This window comes from Penaeus chinensis, chromosome 9, assembly GCF_019202785.1.
Source record: "Penaeus chinensis breed Huanghai No. 1 chromosome 9, ASM1920278v2, whole genome shotgun sequence".
NCBI lineage: Eukaryota > Metazoa > Arthropoda > Malacostraca > Decapoda > Penaeidae > Penaeus > Penaeus chinensis.
The window spans coordinates 12,701,976-12,716,975 of NC_061827.1; the positions used below are offsets into that span (position 1 = coordinate 12,701,976).

The following is a 15,000-nucleotide window of genomic DNA, read 5'->3' on the forward strand; positions in this document are numbered from 1 at the left end:
GAAAGAGGCCACAAATGCAACCTTTTTTCCTACTTCCGTTGATGAGGAAAAATTATGAAAATTCTAGATATTTCTGGCATGCGTCTGCACTGTCGCACTGTCTGTTACTGCTACGAGCAATTGTGTGCACACACACACACGCACACACACACACACACACACACACACGCACACGCACACGCACATACACACACCTTATAAAGGATGCATAGCAAATTGTCCTAAATATGGTAAACATATCAGTATCGTAGGGGAAAAGTATCGACAAAAGAAAGGGCACAAAGTATCTAAAAAAATGCCGAAATAAGCCTGTTTGATCAGTTATCTATAATAATAAAAAGTTGCTTCAGATTCTCCATAGATGGCGCCCACTCACTGAACCAAGCGAGTTAGTAAATGAATATTGGAATTTTTTGTTGATTTTGAAGAAGCAAAAAGCTGCGGTATTAGAAGTAACACGTAGAATAAGGAGCAGTGTAGGCTATATTGCAGAATATTGAAAAAAAAAAGTGAAGACAAACAGATAATTTTTCGTAAAACTATTCTTAAAGGGAAAACACCCTTTAAAGAGCAGAGATGGCAGTGGCCTGGGCTTTCATGTAGGGGAATGTTAGGAGAGGCCTACGCCCTGCGGCAGCAGATGCAGGATGAGGATGCTATATGTACTGTACATATATACATGCTTACATATACAGATATATGCATACACCCACATACATATATATATGTGTGTGTGTGTGTATGCACACACACACACACACACACACACACACACACACACACACACACACACACACACACACACACACACACACACACACCCATATGTAGAAAACCCCACAACGCACAAACAAGATTTATCAATATTTATATATATGTATATATGTATATACTATATATGTTTATATACATACATATATACATACATACACATATGTATATATATATAAAAACTCACTCAAACACACACACATACATGTATTATATATATATATATACATATACACATACATATTTATATATTTTTATACAAACACATATATGTATAAAAATACATATGCTGCTGAAACTAATAATGTTGTTGGTGAAAACTATGATAAGATCAATAATGAAAATAATACTTATACCAATAAATCAACATCCTCACTGTCATATTTGAGACCAGTATTTCGAGGGTGAACTATGCTTGCAATGGTTGACAAGAAAACAGAGACTTGACGAACAAATGAAGAGTAATTTTTCATAAACAAGACAATTTTTCTTTTTTAACTTGACGATATTGGGCATAATCGTCCTTCCGAAGGAAATGTTCACTAATACGTGGCAGCAGCTTTCAAGTTAAAATGCAGTGGAAATATATTCTATTTTAAGCCATCACTTGCAAAGAAAACAACAATCATAAGTAGGAAAACCTTGTTGATATAGACACAAGAGACGTACATTTCAAGTTTCCCATTTTCAAACCAAATCTACTTAAATCTCGATTTTAGAAACATTCTCTATCCCCCCTTTCTCTCTCTATATACTACATACATGAGTAAGTATTGTGTGCTTAAGGAGGGTAAAAGTGACCATAAATATAAAGGATCCAGAAACAGAAGTGAGAAGGATCTTATCTTCGTTGCTAAATATAGCCCATTCGCAAGGACTCGTTCATGTGGCAGAACACTCCAGCGTCACGGTGAGAAGACAAGAAATATTGAGTAAGATACTTTGGACTTTCATCTTCAAGCACAAAGACATAATCCTTTTGTTTAGAGGGCCCATTCCCCCAAGCTGTACTGCAGATCCTACTAACGACCCTGATCTAGACTAATTCAGCAGACATTTGATCAAGTTTGTTAGCATGAAGCTTGCTTCACTCATCCAAGATTTGTAAACTTCATTATTTTATAAAACGTAAATTCTTTCATAAATCTGAATTGTATAACTGGTGGAAATTATATCTAGTGTAAAGTGTATCAGCCAAGTTTTGATGGAAAACTATACAGTATAGGAACTACTGGAAAGTAGGTCTATTTGCTTAACAACTCAATATATCAATGAGAAACAAAGCAAATAAAAAAGAAAGGGTATTGGCACAACAGAATATTGCAAAACTAGGAGGAACCCTAAAAGCTTGCTTGTTTTAGATATACCATAACTTCAGTAGACACAAATAGTAGAGAAAAAACAAAATGGCGCCCCTGGTATATCTGCCTTCTTGCTCCCTCCTTCCGCAGACATGATGCCAGGGATCCCTTGGCAGACGATTACTACGTTGTGTGGGGCTGCTCTTGTAAGCGTTCTGTTGGTCTGCATTCACTTGGCACTCACGGAGACAGAATACCAATTCATGCACACTCAGCCGAGAGTAAGTAACTGTTTAAACCGTTTTAACTCGCTGCGATAGTTATATACAATCTGTTAAGAATCTTCACTACCTGTAACAGATTCGGAAAACAGCAGTCCGCAGTCTGTAACATGCAACCTGTTAAGAATCTTCACTATTTGCGCCAGATTCGGAAAACAACCGAGACCACCGTTTTCAAATCCGGGAGTTGGATGAAGCCAGACCTTCGTCATGTGTTTCAGAAACGTCGAGAACACCTTCTGGAAAGGTGTCGCTCCCTCAGGATAAACGATGCCCCGCACACGACCCTGTGGCACTCTTTTTTAACTGTTGAATCCCCTGGGCCCCTCGAGGTGTGCGTCCCTCCGAAGGTAATGTCCCAACCTGCTGGTCAGTAAGTTATGATAGCTTAGCGAAACTCCTTGACGGATTTTATATCTTTATTTTCAACTTTGCGTTAGAATAAAATTTATGTTAAATTGATAAACGATGCGGTGTTTGCTAGAAAATTAAGCTATTCTACATATAACTGAAGGTGGAAAAATTGGTGGATATTCTTAATACGTTCTTTCTATATTCTTATAATCATTCGAGATGGCATCGTTGTGTTTGGCTTAAACATGTACCACGCCCCCAGGCTGGTTCGACATCATGGCGCAAATTAAGTCGACAATTAGCTGAACAAAAGCAGTCGAGCCTTCGCCCGACCAACGCCATCTTGGTTAGGCATCCGCTGTCCCGCCTAGCTTCCGTCTATAGGTGAAACAAATTTTATACCTCTGATAACCATTATCATCGTTAGTGTCATTGTTAGAATAATAATAATATTGATAATAATGGTCCTAAATGCTAAAGACGATTATATTATTGAAAGCAATGACTAATGCTAATACTAGGCCTACTATTAGTATTACTTCTATTAATGTTGCTGCTACCACCACCACTACTATTGCTATTATTATCACTATTACTACTACTATTACTACAACTATTACATGTAGGAGATATGGCCATTGGTGTATTGAAACAAACCCAATGGGCTTTATAGCTAGTTACTAAGATGAAATGCAAAGAACGAAAAAAACAAAAAAATCTGGGTGGAGGATAATTCACATTATCCGCTAAGTGCTCGTCTGGGGAACTACTTGTTAGAAGCACGTGTGTGCATATACCTAAACCGGTATATCGATTAAAGCCCATTGAAGATGCGTTTGCCGGAACATTCAGGTTCCTTGGTGTCAATATTGCTCTTGACTTTACGGGCTTGATTTGTGAAACAAAAAACGCTAATTGATGTCATCTGCATCATCTAATAACTTTACTTAATGATGATCATGATGGTGATGACAATAACAAATAACAATAATAGTAATAATAATAATAATAATAATAATAATAGCAATAATAATGATGACAATGACAATAAAATGATAATGATAATGATAATGGCAATAATAATGATAATAATAGTATTAATAGTGAAGATAACGATGTATGACAATGTTGCAATTAATAAGGATAATGGTAGTAATGTCACCCACACCCTATATAAACCTGTGCATGACTGTGTGCGTTCAGGTATGCTTTTCTTTCTCCATTTCACGGCATATTTATCTGAAACTGACAACCCCATATTTCCCTTCTCATGGCCAGAGACAAGTACCTCGACGGGGCACCGATAAGCAACTACAACCGAGACTGGCGGGAGCGAACAGGAACCACTGCGCCGTGGATGTTTTACTGGCTAACCTACTGGCTCCCCGCGCTGGTCTCGTCCGGACGCCTCGCTCCACCGAAGCGCTTTCTGGAAGGCCTGAAGGAGGGTGCTCCCTCTGATAAATCATTCAACCTTGGGATTAAGAGGTTGCGGGACGCCGTCACCAGCGCCTTCGGCGGCGTTCAAGACAAGCTCACGAAACGATGTAGCAATTCCTCTTTTACTTTCCACGAGTTTCTAGAGTTCGTAGTGTGGGCAAATGACCTGGGAATTCGCGACGTGCATTGGGCACCCTACACGGAGCAGTGCCTCCCGTGCCAAAAGGACTACCACTACATCCTCCACTTGGAAACGATACAGGAGGAGTGCAGGATGCTCTTGAAGGATGTAGGATACCCTAAGGAGCTTAATTTCACCACTCAGCACCAGACAAAGGGATGCACCAACACGCTTCCTCGGGATGACTTCCAGTACTACAAAGACGTGCCTGGGAGCCTAATGAAAGCTGTTCTTGAAATTTACAAACATGATTTCGAACTCTTTGGCTATAGCAAATATGTACCGTCAGTATTAAATAATGGGAATACAGTGTTGTAAATTGATAAAAATCTTCGTATTTAAAGCCTTTTATACAGTTATTGACAAGATAGCATCAAGGTGTGATTAAACTGGCCATTGTCGAAATACAAAACAAGACATGCAGATGATGCGACAATTAGTAATCGCCTGCACTGCGCGATAAGACTTCCCAGTTTCATACACTACAGAGGAATACTGGCTTGTGTTATGTGTGTATCTATCACATAAGACGCACACACACACACACACACACACACACACACACACGTATAATATATATATATATATATATATATATATGTATATATATGTATATATATACACATTATATGAATATAAATAAATATGTTTGTATGTATGTATGTATGTATGTATTCATGTATGTATGTGTGTGTGTGTGTGTGTGTGTGTATGTGTGTGTTTGTGTGTGTGTGTATGTATGCCCAATGCTTTTTCATGGCACCGAAAACCAAGTCTGTATGAGTATGAGACAATTCTTTCGCTTCAGATGAGTGAAGAAAAAAGAAGATATCCTTAGTCAGTGTTTAAACGATTCTCATTGCTATATTATACTGAACACGAATCTTATTTATGTATTCAATTTCGTGTTTCTTTGTGCAAGTTACGACCCAAACAATCTTGCGTATTCTTAACAAAAAGCCATCTCTTTGTGTACTCATTATAAGGGACTATGATAACATTGTGAATGATGTTATTTGAGAATACGACTATGCTGATTACTCTCTAGAATCATTATCCATTAGCTTGTTTACGCATATCACTTTAAAATAATATAGCAAATGATGCGGATAAATCATGTGGTAACTTCAACGTCATAGTAAGAACTGATCGATATGGAGGATCGATTAAAAAAAAAAAAAAAAAAAACCTTTATTCAAAGTTGCAATACGGATACAGGCAGCATGCCAGGAGCCATTTTTAGCTTTTCATGTGTTAGTAAGACCAAAGACAAATACCTGATACCGCATGCATTTTAATAATCCCGCACGCAAATACAAACTACAGTAGACTTACATGCTTCCATATCGGCTGAAACACACACACACACACACACACACACACACACACACACACACACACACACACACACACACACACACACACACACACACACACAAACACACACACACACAAACACACACACACACACACACACACACACACACACACACACACACATATATAAATAATGAGGCCAGGAATGCAGTGAAGTGATTTCATAATAGTTACTTTGGAATATTAGTCCAGAATAGTATTGGAAAGGGTAAAGATGGGTAAAGGAGGCGATGAGTGAATGGATTAAGATAGGATTAAGCAAGGGAGATAATATCATGTGAAGGATATGTATGTGTCTAAAGAAGGAGAACAGGTTGTCAAAGCAGAAAGTAGGGATGTCTGACGGGTTGGGGGTCGGTGACGGGAGGATAGGTGAGAGAAAGCTTAGGTACGGGCTGCAGTACTGCTGGAAGAGAAAAGTGTTGCCAGAGTAAAGAGCTGTGTGTATGGGGGGGGGGGGGGGGGTCACGAAAAATCGGTCACATTTGTCTGGGGTAAATATAATATTTAAGATGTTTGTAGAGGTGGGGGTAGTAGAAGAACGGGACCGTGGAAGAGGATCAGTGTCGAGAGAGGTAGTAATGCGGAGAGGTGGACAGTAAGGTTGCAGAGAAGTAATAAGGGAGAATGGGGTAGTTGATGAAGAAAGTTGTGGGGGTAGAAGGGAAGAAAGTGAGGATGCTGGGAGAGTAGCAATGTCTCCTGGAGGTTGAGTGTTGACCTGGGTGGATGATGTGATAGTAGGCCTTGAGAAAGAGGTAATAGTAGCAGTGTTGGTCATGGTCAAAGGAGAGCCTGGGGTCTGGGAACCGGGAGAATTTGAATCAGTGAGGCTATTTGATGAAGGGGCAAGCCTCATTGCCCCTAATAAGGGTATATAGTCTTCATTACTGGCCATGGTAAGACAAGAGACAACAGTCCTCCCCTCAGGGTCCCCATGAGGGGTAAGAGCTAGACAACTAAACAGGGGAAGACCATGCCCATGGTTCCACCAGGCCATTCTGACTGAGATAAAGTCAGCCTTTCATCCTTTCAACACAGCTCTCACACCTTAGGAAATGCATAATATAAGGGGTTGGAGAAGAGACGGAAATGAAAAGGGGGAGGGAAAAAGACCGCAAAATTAGTGGAGTTGAGGGCTGAGGACCAAGGCAGGGTAGATCCCCAGCACTGGGTCTCTGACTTCGTCTCCTAAGCTCCCCCATGGCAACAACAAGCAAGGGAATGGGAGACAAACAACACATGTTCAGCAATCATGCCCACTTGCCTACTGTGTGGACAGGCCTTAACAGAGTAATGGAAAATAAAGAATATGAAAAACGGTTAACTAAATAAAAGCAAAATAGAAGGAATTATAATGCTGCAAAAACAGCAATGCACTTGGAAGTATTACGCTTGATGGAATTGATTCCAGTGTTGCTTGAGATAACCACAGTGAAATCAACAGATAATCTGAAGAATTTCTGAGGAATACAAAACTGAATATTTTCATGAATAATACATAATATGCCTTAAGATTTAAAATTGACCAATGTGCACTTTCAGTATTGAAGTGAAGCTCAGGTGTGTGGTTAATAAAGGGGCAGACAAAAAAAAAACTAATTCAAAGACCACAGAAACATGGTTAACAGAATAAATGAGGAACATGGATAAAGAACCTCAGTTGAGGGTGTAAATGTTAAACAAGCCACGTACATGACATATTTAATAAGGAGGTCATAGATAAATGAAAGAAAAATTGCTGAAATTCACTAATATTTTTTTGGCAAAGTTTGGTGCACTATTCATAAGTGTGATCTTTATGCTTTGTATTGACTGGTTTTCCCTCTGTCACTGCTGACGAATTTCTGAACTAAGTAATGGACAATGAGACCAGAATTTTAAATTTTTTGCATTTATTAATTATATAAAAGTCATTTCTATCATACAACTTATCTACATTCTTAAACTAGGATAAAAATTATGCAGCTTTGTTTAACCCCTTGCCGACGGGTATGACGTGTAGGTACGTCTATGCCCACTGTAAGTACTTGTTTGATTGTTTTTACACATAGATGGCTACACTAGTACTAAGTCACCAATGAGCCAGTCACGAGTACTGCCTGTCTTATTTTGCTGTAACTAATGCTAAAAAACATTATAATTATAATGTTTATAATAAAAATAACACCATCGATATTCATAGCACTAGTAAAAAATACGTTTTTCCCGCCAATTCAAATCAGGTACGGTCACAAGGTCTACTAATTGACTCCTTTGTGGCTAAGCACTAGCAGAGCCATCTATGGGCAGACATTTCACAAAAAATATAGAAAATAGGCACAGCATTTTCCCCATTTTTTGTTCATTTTCCCCGGCAGCATTGGGTTAAGCTGTCTCTGATACGCTGTGGCATAAATTTGCTTTCCATATACTTATGCCCTTTAACTAATATTATAATCTATGTGAAAGCTTTCAAAAATTACACTTTTTTTAGGACAGAAGGTAGATTGGTAGCATAAATATACAGACAGACTTATAAATATCAAATAAATGAGTATATTTTTTGCCAGCCAGTTAAGACACAAAAAATATGGAACCATTTATATCCAAACAAATATTTAAGTAAAAATTACATAATTAAGACTGTGAAGTGGTACATTTTGTGAGGAAATAAAAGAAAAAAAAGGCACAAAGTCAAATGTTACACATAAGATTTATTATCGCAAGTAAAATATAATTTACAAAAAATACAGAAACAAATTTATAAAATGCATAAAACTATTACATAAACTCTATGATACAAAAATCACAACCCACTCCATTTACTTTTGTTCTTTGCTCAATTCCATAAAAAGAAAAAAAAAAATAGTTAAGACACTCTTCCTTCACATGACAAGGAGCACTTTCTCATTTCATTCAAAAAGAATAGTACAAAAGGGTATGAATGAGAACAAAATATCTTCACAGTGCAAGAGATGGATCTGACTGGTTTCAATTATATATTCGTCGTGAATAAAGATCATGTATTTCTGACGAAGATATAATGAAAAATGGTCAAATAAATCTATTAAACTGTGAAGATCTTTATTCTCATTGATATCTTTTCTACATTTGTTGCAATGAATGCAGTTCACTTAAAAAGAATGTGTTCGTGAATAAGTTTGATCTATAACATTATTTTCTATTTGAACATAAGTGGTAATTACCACCTGGTATTGAACTAAGTAAAGAATATAAACCACTGATTCATACCAAATTATTTTTTCATTATTTATAATCAAATTGATAACACAGATTAGTAAGGCACTTTAGTCAACATCTTAATGACAAGTAAATCATATAAAAAATTGCCTTGATACAACAAATGCAAGACAACAAACTATGATAAAGCCTAGGTTTAACAACAATACATAAAAGCATCTCAATATCAGCTGCAATTACCCTTCTCCCTAAAATTTATAATGAAAATAATGTGTACCCAACAATCCATAATTTGATTTCATCTATTATCTCCATTTTGGTTATATACCGGAACTCTTACTAATAACAAAAAAATACCAAATAATTTATATTAGCTTCCCCCATTGCCAATATTTACACTTCATTAAAAAAATTATATTATATATAGAAATGGGGAGGAACATAAATTCAAATAACTAGCTCTGAATTCTACATAAAACTGTGGAGTCATCACTGTCATAAAACTACAGTACCTACATGTTATGAGATTAAAATACTTGTGGTACTTAACATTTTATGACATCAAGGCACTGTGTAACGGTCAAGAATTTTGAACGGATTTATAATACCCTAATTTTTTCATTACTTTCCCCAATCAATTCAAGATAGTTCATGAGTAAGACCGGTAAATATTACATGTTACTAGCTTTTATTATTGCTTTCAGCCCCTACTATCACAATTACAGTGATCTTTAAAATACTCTGAAATTACTATATAAAAATACAAAATTCTACCAGTAATCTTTACTACAAGAAAAATTGCAAGAACTATCTTACAAGAGAAATATCTAGAGCTTAGCAGCACTGGGTTGCCTAATTTCATTCAAGCAGATATTGTGACTCAGTAAAAAAATACTTTTAGATGTAAGTATTGTGAAGGTAATACTGATGTCACTGCTAACAAGGCTTCTGTTGGGTTAAATCAAATACTGCATTTTTCTATTCTGGGTCTGTCTGATTCTCACCCTGTGGCTAATAATAATTACCATACATCTTTAATAAATATGATACTGTTTTAATATATTGATTTCTACTTAAAGCATATTAGCTACTATAAAATCTTTTTCAATATAAAAATGATAAGACATAAAAAAAAATTAATCACAGATATACATATATATGAATGTGTGTGTTACTGTGTGTGAACATTTTCCTTTCCTTCTTGTACTACCTTTTTATTTGGTCATAATACCTGTATACACTTATTCATATAAACACTATGCATAGAAATCCTTATATAAATCTGGAAGCAATGAAAAAACAACAGCATAGATATGCAAATGAACTCCCTAAACACATAAGCGCATGTATGTATGCATAAGTATGATGTGTAAGTGTGTACAAGTACTTATGGGTATGTACATATAGGCTACTGAGAATTTTGTTTTTTCTACATCTTGGAAAAGCCACTTCAACCACATGAACATTATCAAATACCTTGCAATTCCAAGCTCCATACTAACACACCAGTAAGCTTTGTAAATGTACTAACTGTAATTTCTAATCTGAGTGTGTGTGTGTGTGTGTGTGTGTGTGTGTGTGTGTGTGTGTGTGTGTGTGTGTGTGTGTGTGTGTGTGTGTGTGTGTGTGTGTGTGTGTGTGTGTGTGTGTGTGAGTGTGTATGCATGTATTTGTGTAACAGTGTATCCATTAAGGGTATATTGTGCCATACTGTAGCATTACCTATACCTAATGTACCTTTGTTCTTTCAGAGAACTATTTACATAGAGGCTAAACACAACAATCACCTCTGCCCCTTCTTCTTCACATAGGTATTCTTAAGGAATAGCTCATCTTCATCCGATGAGCTTGAAACGAGGTCTTTGTAGGTGGGTATTCTGCTTGTTCTCTTCTCTGAAAAAGAATGTACTACATTAAAATAGAAGGAAAGATGGGCAAAGAAAGAAAAAATAAAAATGCACTGAGAATCAAACCAAAGTCATTAGAGAGAGAGAGAGAGAGAGAAAAAAAAAAAAAAAAAAAAAAAAAAAAAAAAAAAATATATATATATATATATATATATAAAAACATTTCCCTCCTTGAATTTACATCAAAGTCCAATTCCTTTCTCAAAAACTAACAAACTTACTTTTTACTTTGTTCTTGGCTGCTCCATTCAAGAACCTTAGCTGGGTTTCGTCATCTGAGCCGCTAGAGCTATCATTGAAAATGTCAGCAGCATTGCCTAGCTGGTAGAAGCCATACTGTTTTCTCCTTTGGTGTTTTGAGCGGAGAGTGGCAACACAGAGGCAACAGACCATTAGCAGCAGAGTAAGAGAACCTAAAAGGTAGGGGTCAGAGCAGTTTGTAAGTACAACTGGAGAACAGAAATGTAAAATCTTAGTCTAAATATTCTGTTCTAATAATAATAATAATAATAATAATAATAATAATAATAATAATAATAATAATAATAAAAAAAAAATGGCCAAGCAGAAATACCTTTTCCATTGTTAGTAAGTTGACATTCATAAAACTAAATAACAATATGGCTATAGAGGTTTTTGGTTATTCAGAAAGAATACATGAATATGATAATACTTAATTTACAAACTGAAAAGCTGCACACACTTTTGTAAATACAGAAAAAGAGAATGATATATATAAAATGTGACAAAATCTCCCCCCCCTCTCCCTGCTCTGAATATTGATGACTTTGAATTTATATATTGAAAATCCAGGAGAGAGAGAGAAAAAAAGTCTTCTTTTCAATATCTTCAAAATGAAATTGAAATTCTAATGTGAAATATCTACATATAAATACAATTAATGTAACAATTTGTAGCAGTCTCAATTAATAAATGCAGCATAAAATGCATCCACCTCTTTTAAGTCTCAAATATAAATAAAAACTTGCTATGCAACTTATAAGTTTGTAAATTATAGCAATGGAAACACACTTGCTATTAGTACCCCCTGAAAATGCACACCTCTTAAATCACATATTCAAATGAAGAAAACTTAAATATGCTTTGTACAAAGACTGTAACACTCTTGTTATGTATTATAAACCAAAACATCAACAGGTAATTTAGTAATAATAAAAAAAAAAAAAAAAAAAAAAAAAAAAATCTAGCTTTATTGAGAAAAGGAGATAGGGAAGAAGGTATGTAAATGGGTAAACAGGCAGAATGTCTAATGAAAGGTACATAGGGAGGAAAAGAGAGAGAAATCATAAGTGAAAATAATAGACTGATTAATAGGCTGATGAAAAACCCTACAGACAACTGTTCCTGGATCCTATTTCCAGGGAATAATAAAGACAGATTCCCAAATCTAGTTTGAAAAGAAAACACTCCTGTATATTACACTATTTTTAAAACCTATATAAAAAATCTGCTATTTGCCAACTCACCTCCACACTATAAAAACAAGGAAGTTATAAGCATCAAATCTTAAAGAGGAAGAAGGGAAGAGAGAAAAAGAAAGAAAGAAAGAAGAGAAAAGCAGGAAAGCTCAAACAAGGCATTGTTGAAAGGTGGGAAATGTAAACCAAGCTACAGCTATACTCCCCAACAAGATCGTGATCACCAAAACTCCTATAGAAAAGGAAAAAAAGGCAGAATTAAAATAACTGTGGAGAAGACTATAAAAGATGCATCAAGTGGGGCTAAATTTCCATGCTTTGGCGTTGTTTCTTTTGTTTTTACTAGGTCTCTGTAATATAGTGAGTTGCATCATCTTCCCTTGAGAACAGTACATGCTCACTCTGAACAAAAGTGCTGTTTTTTTCCCTTTAATAATAACATTAACAACAACAATAATAAAAATAATAATGGTAATAATGGTAATAATGATAATAATGATAAAAATAATAATAATAATAATATTAATAATAAAAAACATTAAAGCATTCAACAACAATAATCTTCTGCAGAGAGAGAGAGAGAGAGAGAGAGAGAGAGAGAGAGAGAGAGAGAGAGAGAGAGAGAGAGGGAGAGAGAGAGAGAGAGAGAGAGAGGGAGAGGGAGAGGGAGAGAGAGAGGGAGAGAGAGAGGGAGAGAGAGGGAGAGAGAGGGAGAGAGAGGGAGAGAGAGAGAGAGAGAGAGAGAGAGAGAGAGAGAGAGAGAGAGAGAGAGAGAGAGAGAGAGAGTGAGAGTGAGTGAGTGAGTGAGTGAGTGAGTGAGTGAGTGAGTGAGAGAGTGAGAGGGAGAGTGAGAGTGAGAGAGAGTGAGAGTGAGTGAGAGAGAGAGAGAGAGAGAGAGAGAGAGAGAGAGAGAGAGAGAGAGAGAGAGAGAGAGAGAGAGAGAGAGAGAGAGAGAGAGAGTGAGTGAGTGTGAGTGAGTGTGAGTGAGTGAGAGTGAGTGAGAGTGAGTGAGTGAGTGAGTGAGTGAGTGAGTGAGAGTGAGTGAGTGAGTGAGTGAGTGAGTGAGTGAGTGAGTGAGTGAGTGAGTGAGTGAGTGAGTGAGTGAGTGAGTGAGTGAGTGAGTGAGTGAGTGAGTGAGTGAGAGTGAGTGAGTGAGTGAGTGAGTGAGTGAGTGAGTGAGTGTGTGTGTGTGTGTGTGTGTGTGTGTGTGTGTGTGTGTGTGTGTGTGTGTGTGTGTGTGTGTGTGTGTGTGTGTGGGGGACACAGATAGGGAGAGAGGGACACAGAGACGGAGAGAGGGACACAGAGAGGGAGAGAGGGATAGAGGGACACAGAGAGGGAGAGAGGGACACAGAGACGGAGAGAGGGACACAGAGAGGGAGAGAGGGACACAGAGAGGGAGAGAGGGACACAGAGATGGAGAGAGGGACACAGAGACAGGGAGAGGGACAGATGGGCACAGAGACAGACAGACAGACAGAGGGAGAGGGAGAGGAAGGGAGGGAGAGAAAGAGAAAGAGAAAGAGAAAGAGAGAGAGAGAAACGAAGAGTAAATGTGAGTGCCTGCATGTATGTGTGATAACACATTTATTCTTATCTAGTTTGTACATGAAAATTTAGCCCAGTCTGACACTTCTTTGTATTCGAAAAGGAAAAACTTAACAGTAATACCATATTCTATCGTATCTCTAAGTGTTTCAGCAGTATGGGATGCTCAACAAATCTGATACTGTGATGTAGAAATTTCATAAATGGAAGAACTCAATATGGAACTGTGTGATTTAATTAAGGGTGAACTACTAAATGTGAAAAATGTGAAGTTCTATTTCTTGAATCACTATAAAGTGATGGTAAACTCACATATTATACATTATGGATCAACTAATTCTCATAAATTAGCTGAAAAGAAAATATATAATGACTTGTCTTTAACACTTTACAAGGAGAAGGCAAATGTCTACTTACCAGCAATGATCACAAACACCATTCTAGGCATCCCAAATACACTATCATCTTTTTCCAATCTGAAGACAACTGTATCACCTCCGACCACTTGCAAAAGCTTTTTCTGACTGTAATATCCTTCAGCATTGACTGTAAGTGTGTGTGTTCCAGGGGTCAAGGGCCTCCACCAAGCTCCATGGTCTACAGAGGAGGTAACAACATGCTCTGATTCATCAAACTTGATCTGTGCGTCAGGTATTGGAGACCCAAACAGATCAGTAACGTATCCTGTAAGAATGCAAAATTCATTACTGACAATTCCAGCAGTAAAATAATACTGATGGTGGCAATACCCTAAGTAAATGGGAGAAGTTTACATATAGGAATCAAACAATATAACATCAAATTTCCAACAATATACATTTGCAAACTGCTGCCCCTATGCCTGAGCCATATAAATGCGATAACTTACCCATTGCACCCATGTTTGCAAGAGTAAGGTACTTAAGTAGTGCTGGTTTATGTTTCCTCCACAACTGACCCAGAGTCTTTTCATCAGGAGTACCACAACAACTATAGTAAACATTGAGGGCCAGAGTCTCACTGTGGCCATAAAAACAGTCCTATTTGAAACAAGAAAAGAGTGTAAGTATAACTACTAATAGACAATCTATCATATAATACATACTGCACATTTTCTTTAGTGACTGTAGACGAAGAGAACTAATTCAGATGCAAATGTTATCCATAAATCTTGTTAGATTATTCAATCATTAACTACAACTGATAACCAAGAAAAATATTCTAGTCAGTTAACACATA

The 15,000-nt window shown here is 36.8% G+C and overlaps 3 protein-coding genes across 5 annotated transcripts in view; 1 reads left to right on the forward strand and 2 right to left on the reverse strand.

The window, feature by feature from the left end:
* The window catches only part of LOC125029129, a 7,015-nt gene extending 4,323 nt beyond the window's left edge, over nt 1–2,692 (reverse strand). The window contains exon 1 of the mRNA XM_047618939.1: nt 2,557–2,692. The gene's annotated coding sequence lies outside the window, so the exon portion shown is untranslated. The remainder of the gene's footprint in view (nt 1–2,556) is intronic.
* On the forward strand, nt 608–4,831 carry LOC125028665 (carbohydrate sulfotransferase 9-like). The gene is made up of 5 exons (XM_047618140.1): nt 608–662; nt 2,223–2,353; nt 2,500–2,703; nt 2,970–3,091; nt 3,986–4,831. The coding sequence occupies exons 1-5, from the start codon at nt 608–610 to the stop codon at nt 4,644–4,646; spliced, it is 1,173 nt and encodes a 390-aa protein (XP_047474096.1). The 3' UTR covers nt 4,647–4,831.
* A 3,550-nt stretch (nt 4,832–8,381) lies between these two features.
* The window catches only part of LOC125029297 (carboxypeptidase D-like), a 44,592-nt gene continuing 37,973 nt past the window's right edge, over nt 8,382–15,000 (reverse strand). For 2 of the 3 annotated variants that reach the window (XM_047619198.1, XM_047619200.1), the window contains 4 exons: nt 14,651–14,801; nt 14,200–14,466; nt 11,017–11,208; nt 8,382–10,781 (listed from right to left, as the gene is read on the reverse strand). In XM_047619198.1, coding sequence (XP_047475154.1) covers nt 10,672–10,781; nt 11,017–11,208; nt 14,200–14,466; nt 14,651–14,801 — 720 coding nt within the window. In that variant the 3' untranslated portion in view covers nt 8,382–10,671. Of the gene's footprint in view, nt 10,782–11,016; nt 11,209–11,319; nt 12,467–14,199; nt 14,467–14,650; nt 14,802–15,000 lie in introns of those variants that run through there. The other variant, XM_047619199.1, reaches the window with a different exon arrangement.